Source organism: Curcuma longa, chromosome 21 (genome assembly GCF_044706935.1).
Source record: "Curcuma longa cultivar G26 ecotype Majalengka, Jawa Barat chromosome 21, ITB_CL_G26_1.1, whole genome shotgun sequence".
Lineage (NCBI taxonomy): Eukaryota > Viridiplantae > Streptophyta > Magnoliopsida > Zingiberales > Zingiberaceae > Curcuma > Curcuma longa.
The window spans coordinates 2756986-2775432 of NC_133881.1; the positions used below are offsets into that span (position 1 = coordinate 2756986).

Consider the following 18447-nt stretch of genomic DNA (forward strand, 5'->3'; position numbering starts at 1 on the left):
TAGGCTGCCAAGGTTTCTCATCTTTTGTTGTATTCACTTAAATTTACCGACTTCAGTCAGTCAGTACTTTTAACTAGTTCCCATTGATTTTTCGTTAGCATGTGATTCAATAAAATAAAAAGGGAGTTTAATTTCATGTTTGAAGTTTTTATTATTAATTTATATTGAATCACATGCTGATATTATTAATTAATTTCATATTTTCTATGCTGCGCGACGGGATTTATGTGACCCGTGCACGACAGCCCTGACCCCCAGTCACTCTAGCCGCCATCACCACATCGTCCGACCACCAGAGACCGCCGGACTAGGCCCGATCGACGGCTCACTCGTTGACGCGCCAATCGGTGTCGGATTTCGATCGGATTATGGCCGGAATGAATTCGGCCGGAAAACTGCTGAACCAGCGTGCGGGCCACTGTGGGCCAAATCACGATCGATTTCCACCAAATCGCGGCCGAAGACCGGCCGAGGAAGGACCGTCGGCCGCCGGTGATCCTTCCTCGGTCGGTCTCCGGCCGCGATTTGGCCCACAGTGGCCACTTGCTGAATGCGGCAATTTTCGACCGAATTGATCGGATTCCGACCACAATCCGGCCGGAATTCGGCGCCGATCGGCGCGCTGACGAGTGACGCGTCGACCGGGCTCGGTCCGGTGGGCGGCGGTAGTCGGACGGCGATGCGGCAGCGACGGGAACAACGACGGGTCGGGCGCTCGCGGCACTATGCATTCCCATTTTTGAACAGTTTGATCTTCACGATCACGCGTGATGGACGGTGATCCCACTGTCGCACACGGGCGCGTATGAAGCCGACGCGCGGTATAACCTTTTCGTGTATATATATATATATATATGGATACACAGATGATGATCCTGCTGTCACGCACAAATTTAATAATTTGAATTATACTAAATCATAATTGACTGTTATATGAACATATACTTATATGCATTGAATATTATCGATATATATATATAAATTTATCCAAGATCGGATCCGATCAAATTGAGTTCGAGTCACGCCTCGTCACTCGTCGTCAAATCCAAGCCGCTCATCTCATTCATTCTCCATAGCCCAGAGTCATTTTCCCTTAACGAGACCATCCGGTTTGCGTCGCTCGTTCCAGGCCCCCGTGGCGGTGGACCCATCGCATACCCTCTCCGATCCAAACGGTTTGCCTACCGATACCGACTGACGAACAAGAGGGCCCGCTGTTTATTCTAGACCTGATCCCTCTCCCTTCGCTTGCCGCTCTCCGTCCCCCGATGCTTCTCTAGGGATCCTTTGTCCCTCCGCCCGATCGCCCAAATCCTCGATCCGATGGCCGCCTCGGCCGTTTTGGCCAGAGGAGCCCTCCGGGTGCTGCTGCTCCTCCTCTTTGTCGTCGCCCTTGCCCCCTCGCCTGCGCTGGCGAGGCCCGACAAGGAGACGAGGGAGAAGTTCTACGGTGACCTTGTGAGGAGCCAGGTACGGAATGACTCTGGAGATGGGAGCATCGCGGATATGTTCGATCGCGTCCTCGAGAAGGAGTTCTCCGAAAACGACACACCGGAAGGTGAGCAGTCAAGGTTCTTCTTTTCGTTCGTTCCCCTTTGGTTCCTCTCTTTGGTTATTGATTTGGGCGACTGAAGTGTGATTATATAGAGAATAATTTCATTTATCCTAACAAATGCCTCCTAAAGCATGTGCTGTTAGGAAGTTGATTTCTCTTTATCTCTTCCGGAAAGTTCATTTTTCCATCCAGTTTTGCGTAATCTAAGAACGATAAATGAATAGGTTGTAAATAAAGAAAAATTCATCTCGACGCATGAATATCCTTGTGTTTGTCATGTTATTGTGAAAATTGATTTCCTCACAAATTTAACTACTTTTCCGAAGAAGTCTCTCTCTTTTCTAATCACTTACTTTCTCTAACCACAACAAAGAATAAAATATCCACTCTGTATGGCGCCGCATGTAGTTTCAAGCATGATAGACATTACAATTTGTGAGAAATTTTTGTTCTATGTTTCTCAACTCATTTGAAAATTAAGCATCTGTTGCTTCTTTATGTATTTTTTGTTTAGTTCTGTGTCATTAGGTGGTACTGATAAACTGATTAATATTTGTCAGGTCATGATGAAAGTAACTTCAACAACTCTGTGGCAGATCATCAAGTAGGTGTGACTTTCCACTTGCTCACTTGTCTTCTTGTTTGCTGAAGATTTTAGTTGTTGTTAGTGACATTTTATTTATCTCAAATGTAGATTGTTTTATGGTTTCATTTGTTCAGGTGTAAAGATTTGATGCAACTAATGGAACTTTCACTATTGTGCTTTTCAGGCTGTTTTGGAGACTGTTGCTATAATTACTCATGACAAGTCAAAGAAGAATGATAGTCATGAACAAAAGTATGAAACATTGATACTTCAGTAATCTTCAGCAAATAAGCAATAAGTGCATGGATAGTTACTGGCTGTATTTTTAATGCTTTTGCAGTTCAACAAATAAATTCCAAATTGGGGATGTTTTTAATCTGGAAAATGAAGGTTCTGATGACATGACAACCCTAATAGATAGCAAGGTTTGTGGAAATCAGAGATCAGTAGGCTACCATCTCCCCACTCCCTTATATTTGAAAGTGCTGTTATTGACTTGATACATTACTTGGTTGCAGGATAATGTATTTGTAATGTCTAATCGTAAAACAAAATATCCAGTACTTCAAGTAGATTTAAGGTAAATTTATTAAAGCCAATTCACTTGCACGCCTATTTTTGGATGTGCATATGTGCACTCCTGTGTGTACTTCATTTATCGAATAGCTAAATCTAAGTTCTTGCATACAGATTAATTTCAGATCTGGTGGTTGTGATAGTTTCAGCCACTATTGGTGGCATTACGTTTTCCTTCCTAGGACAACCAGTGAGTACTATCATATTAGTTATGTTTTCATGTTGTATGGGTTTGATTGAGGAAAGACATGATTTCCCCCCTTTTGTTGGCATGAATTCATTTTTAGGTCATTGTTGGCTATCTTCTTGCTGGATCTCTCATTGGGCCAGGTGGTCTGAGATTTATTAGTGAAATTGTTCAGGTAACCTAATAAATCTATCAAAAGATTTCTCTCTAATAATTATTATCCTTTGTTCCTTTATCTGAATTCAATCAAATGCATCGTGACACTGTTATTCATCTACTAAGCTTCAAACTTGCAAATTTGTGGTTGTCTAGTAGAAAACTTGCTCTCTGTATTCTTGAACTTTCTGCAAACAATAATCGGGACAGCATTACAAACATATTATGAGAAAAGATGACCAATTTCAAAAATCCCTTGTATTTTTATTTTCTTTGCTGCTCATTGCTCTTTGTTGTGAACTCAGCTTCCATGAAATTGATAAATATTCTGCAATTGAGATCACAAAAGACAAGGTAATTTTGTGACGGTACTGAGAAACTTTCCCAAGTCAACTTATAGTAATCTAACACAAAGGAATCCAATGAAGTGATTTTAACTCCTAGGGATGATGAACACTCACATTAACAATATATTATAAGGATTCCTATGTTGGCTTTTTTTTTCTGTCTCTGTCTGTCAAAGATACACAAGCCAGCTGATCGAGACTTTTGATTGTTGGCATGGGTAATAGCATATATAATAGTTACAAAACCCTTGGCTCAAGGAATATCTCCATGATAACCTGTTCAACTTTCTTACGCTGTTTACCTTGCTTCTATAACATGACACATTTTTTTAACGTATGGTCAATTGGATATTTTGTGATCAGGTTGAGACTTTTGCTCAGTTTGGCGTAGTCTTTCTCCTTTTTGCACTTGGTCTTGAGTTTTCCTCTGCTAGATACATTACTGAACATAGTATTGCTTTTGAAAATGCATTTATTTAATATATAATTGTACTAAAAATTCCATCATTTTCAGCTTAAGGCAGTTGGCCCTGTTGCTATTCTAGGAGGTCTACTTCAAATAATTATTTTCATGTTCTTATGTGGCCTAACTGCCATGGTATGCAAACATTATCATCTATTTGGTTACCTTTTCTTCTATGTGGGATCACTGAGTTCTTCCTAATGTTGCTGTGATTGTTCTTTCTCTAAGCATATTATTTTGCCTTCTTATTGGGATTTTGCAATAAATTCTCTGAAGGTATCCTGATTTTCATTTCTGCAGCTCTGTGGCGGAAAATCATCCGAGGGCATATTTGTTGGCTCATTCTTATCAATGTCATCCACAGCTGTGGTGATTTCTATTCGTCTAATTTTAATATGGTGAATGTTTGAATTCTTACAGTTCTTTTATACTGCTGCTAACTGTATTATCAGGTATCAAAGTTTTTGGTGGAAAAGAATATCACAAGTTCCCTTCATGGACAAGTAACAATTGGGACCCTTATTCTTCAGGTCTGCTTCATCAACTTCCTCTCTTTATAGAATTGCTAGGAAGGTTTTTGTTTCAATATTGACCTAGATTTAATGCTGTAACAGTTTCAATTTTCTTACGTATTTACTAAATTTTTACTTGACCATCCAATATACTAATAAAGCTTGGCTTCCTAGATATATATTGATATTCATGACTAAGACTATGATTAGTTATGTTCTTAACTTGGTTGCTGGATATGGTCATATTAGCTGCATGAGTTTGTTTCCTCAGAAACCAATACAATGGATGTTATTAATTGATTAAGCTGATATTAAAATAACACGCCAAATAGGTCCACTGCTATGTATGTTTGAAGGGCGCACTTTAAATTCTGTGTTTTATTACAGGATTGTGCAGTTGGCCTTTTATTTGCTCTGCTACCTGTTTTGGGTGGAAATAGTGGCCTTTTCCATGGAATTATGTCAATGACAAAGTCGTAAGTTATATCATTAAGCTATTATTTTGGATAACACTTTTCTGTTCTGTTTCACATTAATGAGTCATATTTTTATGAAATTTTAGATGACAAACGACTGCAATTGTTTTGAAGAAATTGTTGTGTGCAGGTTAATGGTATTGTCACTGTTCATTACTGTTGCTTCTCTATTATCTTGGTCATTTGTTCCTCGCTTCCTGAAGCTTATGATTCAGTTGTCATCTCAAGTAAGTTATTATATTTATGTAGTACAAGTAGGTAATGTTTACACATTGATGACTTGTAATTCACCTTTTTTTTGGTGTTGCTTTGGGCTTACCAATTGAACATGGATTTTCCTTTTGCTGAAGAACTGTTTTTCCCTTTGAAGTAGGCAAGTTTCTGAGTACGATGATATGGTTTAACAGGAAATTGTTTGCCTGAATTTGCTAGATATTTTTCTGTGAAAATTTGGTTTATTATAAACCAAAATCTGGAACCATGGGTTGAGGATTGCTTGAGAGAATGGAGGAGAGTTTCCTTTCAATTATAACTTGTTTCTTTTCCTTGCATCCACCCTTCACTAGTAGGTTTATATATCACGCATGGTAGATAGTCACAGAGAGGAGGTTATAACTCCTTACACAGCAGGCCACGACTACCACTCGTAAGTATATGATAACTTAGAAATTCAGCAACTTGTGCAATTCCTTTGGATTTGTGCTTCTATGCTAGTGCTCATAATATCACCCTCCTTGCCAATGTGCTTGTCCTCTGGCACATAACAATGGGAAATTACAGTCAAGGAACTGATGTTAGACCTGCGTAGCTGAGGATTCGGAGGTCTGTTTTGATTGAGATTAACAAAGGACTAGTGCAGCCATTGTGTGTGATCATTGCATCTTGCTCTCTAATAAATTTTCACAAATTTTCCTTACATCCACTTTGTTCTATATTTGCTTACATTTCATGCACGATAGTTACAGAGAAAAACATGCAACTCCTTCACGCTAGCCCCTTTATTTACATGGTGGCTAAGAAATGCAACTATATGATAAATTGAAAAGAATCACTCATATAACTCTTTAGACCGGAAGAGAGAAACCCTAGCAGCAGTTCGGCGGCCTCACAACCTTCTGGGAGTGGTAGTGGCATACTGACTTATATTATCATCTCATTTGATTATTATTTAATGTTGATATGAATAACAGATGGCTGACTGACATAATTCTGTTTTCCTTTGTAAAACAAGAGCCATTTCCTTGCTTGATGGAGTTTTTATTGTTGCTTCAAAACTGAATCTTTACTATATTTGCAGACTAATGAGCTCTACCAGTTGGCCTCTGTAGCTTTCTGCTTATTGCTGGCTTGGGTAAGTGGATGCTGACCTTTTTCAAATATAGCTCAAAGTTTCCACTAGCATTTTATATCTCATGATAAATGTTATTTCATCAGGTTAGTGATTATTTAGGTCTAAGTCTTGAGTTAGGGTCATTTGTTGCTGGTGTTATGATATCTACGACGGACTATGCTCATCATACCCTAGAACAGGTATGCTGGTTTCCTTATATTTGGCTCATTAAGATTTTGGTTGCAAAATTCAAATTCAGCTGAAGGCATCTTCGTCTCAACTCTATGTAATTTGCTTGAAGGGATTACTTAAGTTTCTTAGTCATTTGAATATACATTCAGGATGGACTTTCGTGTCATTTGTTATATGTTTTAGTAAACCATCATCATGTCTTGATGACTCACAATGATTTTGTTTTTTTTTTCCAACCATGCTTACTGAATTAAAGTTACTCTGCGCCTTGACTTTGGAAAATTTTAAGATCTACCTCTACCGGCTAAAGCAAAGCAATAGAAATGTAAAATACTGAGATTCATATCATGCCTTGCCCTACAAAGCTGAATTGTGTTAACATATATGGAAAGCACATTTTCTTTCAAAATGACACAGAAGCTGATATGCTGATTAGGGTTCATAACCAAGTAAACTTGGCAATCTCTCTTTGAATCCCTCATATTTAATTTTTTAATTAGAACCCACTATTAGGTTTTAATTTATTGTGTAATTTGATAAAGCACAGCAATAAATAAAAATGAAACAAGATGATAATTTGGTCATTGGTAGCTTAGGTCCAGAATTGTTCTTTTTTCCCCAATTGTCTTATGCTTTTAGCTTTTTAACTGTTATTCTTGGGTGTTTAGGTGGAAGCAATCAGGAATCTATTTGCTGCACTTTTCCTTGCTTGCATTGGCATGCTCATACATGTTCAGTTCCTCTGGCACCATGTTGATATATTGTTAGCATCAGTTATTCTGGTTGTGATAGTTAAGACAGTTGTGGCAACTGTTGTAGTGAAAGCCTTTGGATATGGCATCAGGACAGCATTTCTCGTAAGTTTCATTTCTGAAATTTTCATTATTTGTTAGAATTATTTGCTTTTTGTGTTCTAATGGTATATTGCTATTTATTTGCAACCAAGGTGAGTTTGTCATTAGCTCAAATTGGGGAATTTGCATTTGTTCTGTTAAGTCGAGCTTCAAATCTTCATCTAATTGAGGTGAATTTTTGCATTTTTTTTCTTCTCATGTTTGGATTAGGTTGAATTGGATTTTAGATTTTTCCCTCTTTGATCTGTCATCTTTTATGTTTTACACACACACACACACACATTACACATTAGATTATGATTTTGTTCTCATCCTTTGCAGGGGAAAATGTACCTATTACTTTTAGGAACAACAGCACTTAGCCTGGTGAGTTTTTTGTATTTCTGTTTATTCAACTATTACCTTCTTTATTCTGTTTTCGTTGTTCCAAAGTTGAACTCATTCCTCCTGGATCAGGTAACAACTCCCCTAATGTTCAAGCTAATTCCTGTTATAATCCACCTTGGTAATCTCATGCGATGGTTTTCATCGGAGGCTAGCCTGCAGAATGAGGTAACATTTTTTTTCCTCTTCTTTATCTCTGACTTCATGAGCAATTTGATAGGCATCGGCAACTTAGGTCCTTTGGAGGTTTTTAGATTGGTTCATTTTTTTCCTTTAACGAAATAGTTTGGACCCGAAGATACACTCTGCTCTCCTGACATATACCTGAGCTCCATTCTACTGTGCTTCTGGAAATTATCCGGTTTCTGATTGAACCGGATGCCTTTCACTAAATAGAACTGCACTGATTCGGCCTCTGGTTCCTAGTTTAATTGTTTGAGTCACTGATCTGGCTCATCCTCAAAGTTTGATCCTTTTTGTTTTTTGATGCTATCTACAGGATAAAACTACCATACATGAAGCTTATGACAGGTCGTTGTAGCATCAAAATTCTTAGAACCCCTTTCTCAGCTGCGCAGCTACGGCAGGTGGTTTAGTGGTGAAAAATGGGCAGTGCCAACTAGCGCAGCAGAATACCTAAACTAATCTGGGTGGTACACTTTGTAACTTAGAGTTAGGCTTCACATATTCTTGTGTGTATATATATACATCTTAGTGAATGATGAAGATGAGACCGGTGAAATGGTCGTATTTAGCTAGAAAGAAGAAGAAAAAAAATTCCCTTCATTTTGGGGCAACCTTTATGATCATTGGCTGTATGTGACATTGTTATCTCACCTTTTTTTTTTTTTTTTTGTGTTGGTTCTTTTTGTTGCTATTGATTTCCTTCTTTTATTCTTCTATATAAAGCTGATGGCTAAATATTACCACTTGGAAAGGGTGCTCAACATCTCCAAACTGTAGAAACAATGAATTAAGGTGATAAAACTTGGATGAACTCCCACGATCCGATGAAGAATGCCTTAGTTACATCATATTTTTTATGGGAATTTAAGGTGTGGTAGATTAAAAAGTTTTGATATTTTTTTATTTCTTTTTTTAACGATTATAAATTTACTAAAAACCCCACAAGAACTTGCATTATATGCAAAGAAAAGTCACCATGTAATACTAGTATACTTCTTCAAGATGTGGTGGCTATGCACAACAACCCAAGATATACATTGAAAAATTCAAACCTTAATATATCAGCCTTTGGTGTTAAATTTCAAACAAATGGATTTATTTATGACGCTAACTAGTAGCAGATGCAAAATACTAATTTCATTTTCATGCTTATTATTCCAAGTGAAGACCATGACATGAAAAAAGAGAGGTTCTTGTTTACTTTTTCTTATATTCTAAGCCAATCCGGTTCCCGTAGACTTTGACATTTTATCGTTGAATATGTAATTGAAATGTTGGTAAAAATTCTAATGCTCATACATACATGTTTATCAAATAATCATCTAAAATAACACAAACCGAGTCAAGTTGTATGATATTAAGTTTATTGAATAAAGTAACAAAGTTAATCCAAATGGAATTTAAAATGAATTTAATTTTTGAAATTATTGTTCAAGTTTGATTTAATTTTTTTTATAAGCTTGAGCTTAGTTAAGTTTGACTTGAGCTTGATTCATTTTGATGTTATCAAATTCTTAATTTAATTTTATTTGATTATTTGAAATTTTTACATTTTAAATTTATGTAGTTGGCTATTGAGATTGATAACATAAATTTATTTGTTCATTTTAAAATTTTATTTAGCATGTTGATAAGAATTTTATTGATCAATATGATTCATAAATATTCGATGTAAAAATTTTTGAACTTTAACCAATATCATCAATTTTTTATAAAAAAATTTAAATTTCAAAATAACCAAATCAAAATTTTAAATTCATTGCTATTCCAGGTGAAGCAGTCCAAGTGTTCCTTTGTTTGATCGCGATCAAGCTTACCATTTTGAATTAGCTGTGGACACAAGCATTTTTTGTTTGATTTTGGGGCATCATGATTGTGCCTTTCCAGTAATTTGGATGCATTCGAGGAACTCCTTTGAGCTTTCATCACTGCTGGAAAAAATTCCTACTTATTGACCATACCATCTTATTGTGAAATATCCTACTAGAACTATTCAATAATCCATCTTCATTCACATATTGCTATACTAATTTATAGCATATTGTTCTTCTGTATTGATATATATTCCCATTTAATTAGATTAAGCATTACTAATGCGAGCAGTTTAACTCCTTCAAAGTCGGATGTATTCCCATTTAATTAATGTCGCACCTTGATTATTTTAATGGATGATTATGCCAACTTTTTATTACTAAATGCTCAATTTAATAAAGGCTTGACATATCCACCTCCAATCAATCATGGACGAAATCAAGCAAGTTGTTGTAGATTGTGGTTGGGAAGATTTAGTTTCTTGGTAAATAAAAATCAAAGCCATCCATGGAAGAGGAGAAAGGCAGCTCAACAATCTAATCGGTTATTTGAATCTTTTTTAGATTAATATAATTCAAGTTATAAAAATATTCTACAAGCACCTTTGGCCGTTGACTTTGACTTTTAAGCCGTATCTTATGTGTATATGATCACCTCATCATCCATTATCTCTATCATGGCTTTAATTTCACTTTACTCCTTCCTCTTTACGTTTTGAATCTTTGCCCATTGACTTATTGCAAGAAAATAACATATCACAGTCGGAAAGAATTCTTGAAATTTCTGAGGGTTAAATTGCAACTTACCCCGTGAAAACATATACAAACCCCCCGCCCAGTCAGAGAAAGATCTGCTCGCCATGGAAGAAGAAGAAGCGGCGGCGGCGGCGGCGGAAACAGGGGTTCCTGTCCATTTTCTCTGCCCCATCTCCATGGAGCTCATGCGCGACCCCGTCACAGTGGCCACCGGCGTCACCTACGAGCGGAAGAACATCGAGAAGTGGCTCTTCGCCTACAACAAGTCCACCTGCCCCGCCACCATGCAACGCCTCACCTCCTTCCATCTCACCCCCAACCACACCCTTGGCCGCCTCATCTCCTCCTTCCTCACCTCCTCCACTTCCTCCCTTCCTCCTCCTTCTCCATCTGATCGCCGGAAAGTCGACGAAGTCGATGCCCTGCTCTGCAGCATCCGCACCGGCCCCTTCAAGGCCACCCGGTTCAGAAAGCTCCGCTCTGTTCTTTCCGGCGACGCAAGTCTTCTCGACGATGAGAATGTGTCGTCGAAGGTGCTCGAGTGCGTCGTCTCGGAGATCGGGAACACTGCCGTCTTCGCCGGTTTCGGCGCCTGCGAGGAGGCCCTCGGGGTTCTCGCGCTGCTTCCCCTGTCGGGCCGAGCCACCTTCGACGTTCTAGTGAAGCCGGAGCACTTGAGGCCCATCTTGGCCGTTCTTCAAAGCGGCAGCGCCGACGCCCGCGTCGACGCTATGTCCATCTTGGTCAAAATTTCGAAATTGAACAGGGACCAGTGGATCCCCGTCGACCAGGAAGTCGATCTGTTCACGGTGCTGCTGGAGCTGCTCTCCGACGAGATCTCCGTTTCGACCAAGCTGAGCTCCTGCGCTCTGGATTTGCTGCTGGAACTGGCGGCGTGCTCGCGTCGGAGCCGCTCGCGCGCCGTCGAGGCCGGCGCGGTGCGCGTGCTGGTGGAACTGCTGCCGGAGGCCAGGCGGAGCAGCTGCGAGCGGGCGCTGCTGCTGCTGAAGCGTCTGTGCGAGCTGTCGGAGGGTCGGGCGGCGTTCGCGGAGCACGGGCTGGGCGTGGCGGCCGTGGCGAATAAGTTGCTGCGCGTATCGGAGACGGCAACCAAGTTGGGGGTGACGGTGCTGTGGCTGGCGAGCACATTCTTGGCAGCGGAAAAGACGGCGGAGGAGATGGTGGCGGTCGGGGCGGTGGGAAAACTAGTGGCAGTGTTGCACGTCGACGGCCGGTCGTCCAACAAAAAAAGGGTGATCGCCATGATCAAGCTGCATGGGAATTTATGGAGGCAGTTCCCCTGTTGTCCTAATGAGCTGACAAACTTGATGCGATTGAATCATTGATTCTCGCTCCAATTCAAATCAAAAATCGTGTACAAAACCCTCAAACCTATCGAACGAAATAAGAATCAAGAATTTTACTGTAAAACTTTTCAGTTTTTGGATTGGAGAGCTACAGATTCGCCCTTTTGTTCCTGAAAATATAATCTAAATTAAATGCATTATATACTTCTAAACATGAAATAAAGATGCAAGCATTTATTATTGTTTCGATCAATACACTGGTTCAGACATAAGAACTATTGAGGTACGCGTTCCTCAAAGTGAATCATCTCGGGAGAGATAAAAGAACTTGAAAAATACTCAAAAAAGAATTAGAATGGCGTGGGGTGGATCCCGACAAACCACTCCAACACTCAAGTTAAAATTTTGCGTGAAAAAGAAATTTTAGGAAATATTCCGATATACCTCTCCTTATTTAGAAAGATTTCGTTAGTTTTTGTATGTTTTGAGAATATGCTCCTATTTCTTCAGAAGAAACAACTCTGGGCTCCCCGCTAGATTGGGCAGATGACCGTTTCTCTGGATAAGAATCATGCGCTATATAAGGTTGCCAATCGAACATCACGGCTTCGACACGATATCGGCGTGTGAAAACATGTTGAGACCGGAGCAGGAGGTCGGCACGTGATGCAGGAAGCATGTCGAGACCGGAGCAGGAGGTCGACATGTGATGCATGCCGAGAAGCAAAGAGGTCAACACGTGATGCCCTAGACCGAGGCAGGAGGTCAGCACTTGATGCAGAAAGCATGCCAAAACTAGAGCAGGAGGTCGGCACGTGATGCAAGAAGCATGCTGAGAGATCAAAATAAGAGGTCGATCAGACGTGATATGCAAGAAGGAAATTAAACATGCAGGAAACTAACAATACCGACGTAAGAGGAGCAGGAGATACCAAAATAGGAGATCGACAAGTGATACAGGAAGCATACCTTTACCGAAGAGGTTGAGTTTTGGATTCATGAGATCTCAAAAGTTAACCAATAATTATATTTACCTCACCTTCTTATATTTCTTTAAACTTTTCTTCTGCACGTTGTCCACGTAATCACTCAAGAACCCTACCGGATCAATTGTATTTCGTGGATCTGATCACTGCTGACTGCGCTATGCTAGATGCCTTTTGACGATCGAAGGCCTCGTATAATCGTAACAGAGAGATAGATTAAAAATCCATAGTTTAATCTTATAAATTTATTCTAAAGATTTAGAATCTAGATATAGACTAGAAATAAGTGAAAATTTTGTATAAATTGGAAAGAAAATCCTAAAAGAATCTTATATTAACAAATAGCTAACGTGGAAAGAACAGGCGTCAACCACATCTGCATGTTCGCCACGAAGTGCCCTTGCTGTGCCCTTATCCATCCACGACTCAACCACCAGACGATATGATCGTCTATAAATTAAATCCCGAAACGGATTCCGGCAATCTATCTCTCGGTTAAGAATTTTGGAGCTAGTGGCGATGCAATCCTCGAAGGAGAAGGTGAAGGACGCGGCCAGCGCGGCCAAGGAGAAGGTGAAGGAGTTCACCGGCAAGGCCGGGGGCAAGGCGGAGTCCGCCACGGCCCGCACGCCCGAGGGCCGGGCGGCGGCAGAGGAGCGCGGCGAGGCGCGGGAGAAGGCGGCCAAGGCGGAGTACCACGAGAAGAAGGCTGAGCACCGGGACCAGGCAGCCGCCGACCGCGGCACCACTCACGTGCCCCTCGTCGGCGAGCACCACCATCGCCCCGTCGGTGCCGATCCCACTTACCCCTCCGCCGGCGCCGGCGCCGGCGAGAAGTATCTGTAAACGCATAGGTTTCAAATATATATATGCTGTATGCATGTACGTTATAAATAAAGCTAAATATGGCGATGTGAGCACGTACGTAACGGAGTATGACCCGAACTGCATGGCATTATATTAATCCACTTGATTAGCACAAATGAAAATTTTAATCTGCCTTAAAGAGTGATTAAATCTTTGCCATTTCACTGCACATGTTCCTGCCGTGAATTAATGGCGTAAATTAAATTTTAATTCCAAATACTCATGATTACAATGTGGTGAATGTCATAATTGTGCCTAATGAAGGGTATTAAAGTATTAATTTGTATAAATGGGCTCTTTAATCTGGGCCTCTGGTGCATGGCTGATTAAATGAAGTCGGAGGTTGTTTCACCTTTTATATAGTAAAAGTATGTTAATTATGTATTTATATTTTTTTTACAAACAACAATAATCAAGTAGTTTCGAGTTTCTCCATATTTTTTTTTAAAATCTATTTTTTAATATTGCTTTCGTTGGGGGAAAACTTACCTAAAGCTCCCGACTTTTTTTTAATCTATTGTTTAATTATACTTTTTATTTTTCAAGAGTTATAAAATTGAAATTTTACTCCTCTTTCCTCTTAATTAGGGAATAATAAATTTCTTTTATATATATAGGAAATATAAATCAAAGGTGTTGCAAGATAATTCAGTTGGACCAACTATCCTCTCACTAATCAACCAATTATTATTTAATTGTAAAATCAATTTATATTTATCTAGTTTATCAAGTCTATCAATTTGTTGCCGCTTGCTGTAAAAAACTCAATCATGGGATCGTCTCTTAAATGAAATCGAGAGTAACTTTTCGATTTATTTTCTCGTAACCAAGATGATCATGTGATCAATCAGGGATAGATAGATAGATGATCAATACATTTTACATGGGATTAAGGGATTTACCGAATGTGTCAATCAGGGATAAGAGGGCGATGATGAAAATTATTTCTTTTTAATTTTTTAATATAAGAGGGGTTGAAGTATAGGAGTGAATGAGAAAGCAAATATTGAGAAAGCAAATGAAGAACGACGATATATTATCCCTCTTCAATATAAACACACGTTTTTTATTTTTTCAATATTAAATTCATGACTTCTTTTTTGAACTTAGCCATTAATTGATTGATTTATTTATCATTATTTAATTATACAACTATTTTCTGATTGGTTGACAACAACTAATGAACCACCTCTTATAAGATGCGGATCTCATTCCTCTTTTAACAGATAAGAAATTCTCTTTTTCTCTTCTTGTAGAAAGTTTGCACTATTTTTTCTCTACTTTTTTTATTCTCAAATAAGAGGGATAATAATCTTCCCTTCTTGTGAGAATCCTATTTTTCTTTATAATATTCTATATCTTATAAATACAAGAGTAAATTTTTTAAAAGCAATATTTTATCTTGTGCATTTGTGAATCCAAATTCCAAGAAAATTTTTGTGAATTTTCTATATGGTATCAGAGTGGAAAGGTTGGTTCTGATAGGGAATCAAGTTCAACACAATTTCTTTTTTTTTTTTCATTAGTCATTCTCAATTCATTTAATTATTTCTCTTAAGTCGTTCACATTAAAAGATCTTTAAACTCAAATTAAAGAAGCTCTTGAAGTATATTACAAAGGATCCTCCTATTGAGTCAGATCTTTCTTTCAAAGTTGGGAAAGAGAAGGATGATGAATTGTATTTATTCTCTTGTCAAATTGTATGGATAAAACCCATAGAACAATGGTCACCTGTGGCCCAATATTAAAGGCCCTCTTGGAGCATATGAGTAATCCATATGGACAAGAATCAAATCTGGTAAGGATCTTCGAAATCAAAAGATAAATTACAGTTATCAAAAAGGAAAAAAAGATTATTTCCTAACTGTTTAGTGACACTATAAAGATCTATGGAATGAAGATAATATCTTGAGACTGATTACAACCGTTCTTAAAATTTTACTGCAACAAAGAGAGGAAAGATATGATATTTAGCCTCTTATGTCTCTAGAAGAGTCATATGCTCCTCTACGTTAAGATATTCTGAGGATGAAAAACTTTCCTACCTATCAAGAGATCAGGGCTATAATTCAAAGAGCTACAACAAGCATGAGACTTGAAGCCTCACAATCAAAGGGGTCATGGCCTCATTATAGACTTAGAAGAACAAAAGGTGTATAAAGTACATACAAAAAGCCAAAGCTATATTTGGATACTACAAGAAGACGAATCACACAAAGGAAAAATATTGACGGCTTCATCCATCCCAAACCTCAACCAAGATTGTAACTCTAGAAATCGTCATCAATGACATCACAAAGTTGCTCGAGCAAGTAAAAATATTCATAAATGATCAAGGTAACTACTCGAACACTTCTAAATTTTTTAGTTCTCAAAGTTGATTAATTGATTCAAGATGTGATTATCATATGGTTAAGGATAGAAATAAAATTAGTAATATCAAACCACTAGATAACCATATGATGGTAAAAGTAGCTAACAGACACAATTTAAAATTTAAGGAACGAAGAGAGGTATAATTTTTTGAAAATAATAATAATATTTTATATGTTTCTAGTTCACTTATGACCTACTATCCATTAGCAAAATCACTAAAGATCATATTGTAATGTTGTTTTTAATCCTATTTTTGTTACCTTTTAGGATCTCAAAATGAACAAGGTTATTGGTAGGAGATCCAGAAGAAATAATCTTTATTTTTTGGACTAAAATACTAATGTGCACACAACATGTCAAAGAGATAGTTACTTTTTATGACATGCTAGATTAGGTCACCCACATAAACAAGTCTTACAAAAATTGCTCCCATCAAAAAAAAATTGTGAAGAAAGATATTATGAGGCTTGTATTTTTGGAAAAGAGACCCGAATGTATTATCATATTTCTGAAACACCATATAATAAAGTTTTTGATCTTGTTCACTCTGTTATATGGACTATCCTGATTGTCTCTAGAAGAGGTTTTAAATAGTTTATATATTTTATTGATTATGTAACTAGATACACTAGGACATGCATTTGAGACATTCAGATACTTCTTTAATTACACTTTTAAGCAATATAATGTTAATATCAAAATACTTAGAATTGATAATGGAAGGGAATACATGAGTCACAAATTTAAAAACAAAATAAGAAGAGAGAATTATTCATCAAACATCTTATTCATACACCCCACAACAAAATAACGTAGCAGAAAGAAAGAGTTGACACCTATTAGAAATATAGCTAGAACTATAGTGTTTTATGCAAGCATCTCAAAAAGTTACTGGAGCAATGCAGTTAATACAACTACTCATTTATCAACTACTTGCCCTCCAGAGTATTCAAAGGAAAATTTCCATTAGAACTACTCATCAACATTAAACCAAATATCTCACACTTGAAAGTATTTAGTTGTGTTTGTTATGTACATATACCTGAACAACTTAAGGACAAACTTGATAAAAAAAAATAGACATTGCATTTTTATAGGGTATGGTTAATTTCAGAAAGAATATATATGCCTTGATCCTATTACTAATAAGATATATACATCAAAAGATGTGATATTTGTAGAAAATGAGTTTTACTTTGTAGGTCAAGAAAAGAAAAAAAACTCAGAAAAATAGGACTTACAAATGTTCTCATATACTCCATAAGAGTCAATTATTCTTCCTCTATAATCAAGTGAAAAGGAAAATACTATAGACTCTGACGAAGGAGGACACAACACTCTTAAACAAAGAGAAGATGATGAATGTAACCCCTCATAGACTGAAACAAGAACTGACCAAGGGATAGATCAATCTCAAATTGTCTCAACTCTACCAACAAATGAAACTAGTAGTTCATTATCTCTACCTTCCTTCAGAAGATTCACAAGGCAATGGTTCCCTCCATCCAAATGGATAGATTATTATATGTAGGATCGATGAGCGTGCTAGAGGGGTAGCGCGTGCGTCGTTTTTGTTCGTTTGTTCTATTATAGAGACTAGCAATGTACGTAATTAGCAAAAGAGACAAGGACACATGGATTTACTTGGTTCTTAACCCTCCCCCGAGTTAGTACATCCAAGGCTTATGTATGAGAGGCGCTTGTCCGCTAGTGGTCTCTTTTCCAAACCTTCGTTCGGAGGCGGAGAAATACGTTTTACAGTCCAAAATAATAACAAGTAAAAGTACAAAAAGCAAGACTTAAAAATAAACAAACTCTTGTCGGGTCGATATGAAAGTCTTGAGCACAGCGCACTCCTCCTGAAACTTTTTCGGTTGCACGAGTAGGATGTTGTTTGCATTCAGCAGCACCGTAGGATGAAGAGTATAACATAGAGAGATAATCTCCTTGTGGTGCACGTTCAGCCTCCTTATATAGAGTCTTCCGGGCGCCTAGATTGTTATCCGGGTGCTTGGATCCAATCCAATCTCTTCGGACTCTATCCGAGCTGATTCTTCTTAATCCAAGCATCTGGACCTTCCAAAAGCGCCTGGACCATCCGGGCACCTAGAATAATATTTGAGCGCCCAGATCCAGTCAACTCGAGTTTGACCTAAGTTGACCTTGGATTTAGTTTGACTGCTTCTGTGTGTTCCTCTTATGTTTCCTTCGTCTTGCTTATAGCTCCTGGTTATTGTAAGATAAGCATACAAACACGCAAACCCCGGACTAATCAGTTCCATAAGTAGACTTCCTACCTGCAAAACATCCAATTTGGACTTTCCCTTACCTAACCTCCAGTTAGGACTAGTCACTTTCCTAGGTAGACTTCTCACCTACCAAACATTCAGTTTGAACTTTCCTTTGCCTAACCTCCAGTTAGGACTAGTCACTTCCCTAGGTAGACTTCTCACCTGTCAAACATCCGGTCACTCTTGACCTGCTTGGACTTTCTCTTGCCCAGTCCTCCAAATCAGGTCTTTCTTGCTCAATCCTCTAT

At 38.3% G+C, this 18447-nt stretch overlaps 3 protein-coding genes across 3 annotated transcripts; all 3 read left to right on the top strand.

Annotated features, from left to right (window-relative positions):
- The first annotated feature begins 1262 nt into the window (after positions 1 to 1262).
- LOC141814589 (K(+) efflux antiporter 5-like) lies at positions 1263 to 8495 on the top strand. Its single transcript, XM_074702527.1, is given in 20 exon segments — positions 1263 to 1558; positions 2116 to 2159; positions 2326 to 2393; positions 2482 to 2566; positions 2660 to 2721; positions 2832 to 2907; positions 3005 to 3079; positions 3771 to 3910; positions 3912 to 4005; positions 4171 to 4239; positions 4323 to 4400; positions 4770 to 4858; positions 4989 to 5085; positions 6156 to 6209; positions 6293 to 6388; positions 7049 to 7237; positions 7327 to 7404; positions 7556 to 7600; positions 7691 to 7786; positions 8118 to 8495. Coding segments are annotated over 20 exon segments (1812 nt in total). The 5' UTR covers positions 1263 to 1323; the 3' UTR covers positions 8160 to 8495.
- Positions 8496 to 10475: 1980 nt separating this feature from the next.
- On the top strand, positions 10476 to 11717 carry LOC141814236 (E3 ubiquitin-protein ligase PUB23-like). Its single transcript, XM_074702172.1, has one exon. It carries the CDS (start codon positions 10476 to 10478, stop codon positions 11715 to 11717), a length of 1242 nt encoding a protein of 413 aa, XP_074558273.1.
- Positions 11718 to 13183: 1466 nt separating this feature from the next.
- On the top strand, positions 13184 to 13510 carry LOC141814278 (uncharacterized). Its single transcript, XM_074702215.1, has one exon. The coding sequence runs from the start codon at positions 13184 to 13186 to the stop codon at positions 13508 to 13510; it is 327 nt and encodes a 108-aa protein (XP_074558316.1).
- The last annotated feature ends 4937 nt before the right edge of the window (positions 13511 to 18447 follow it).

Coding starts and splice junctions, on each gene's coding strand:
- LOC141814278 (XM_074702215.1), top strand. CDS start 13,184: ATGCAATCCTCGAAGGAGAAGGTGAAGGACGCGGCCAGCGCGGCCAAG.
- LOC141814236 (XM_074702172.1), top strand. CDS start 10,476: ATGGAAGAAGAAGAAGCGGCGGCGGCGGCGGCGGAAACAGGGGTTCCT.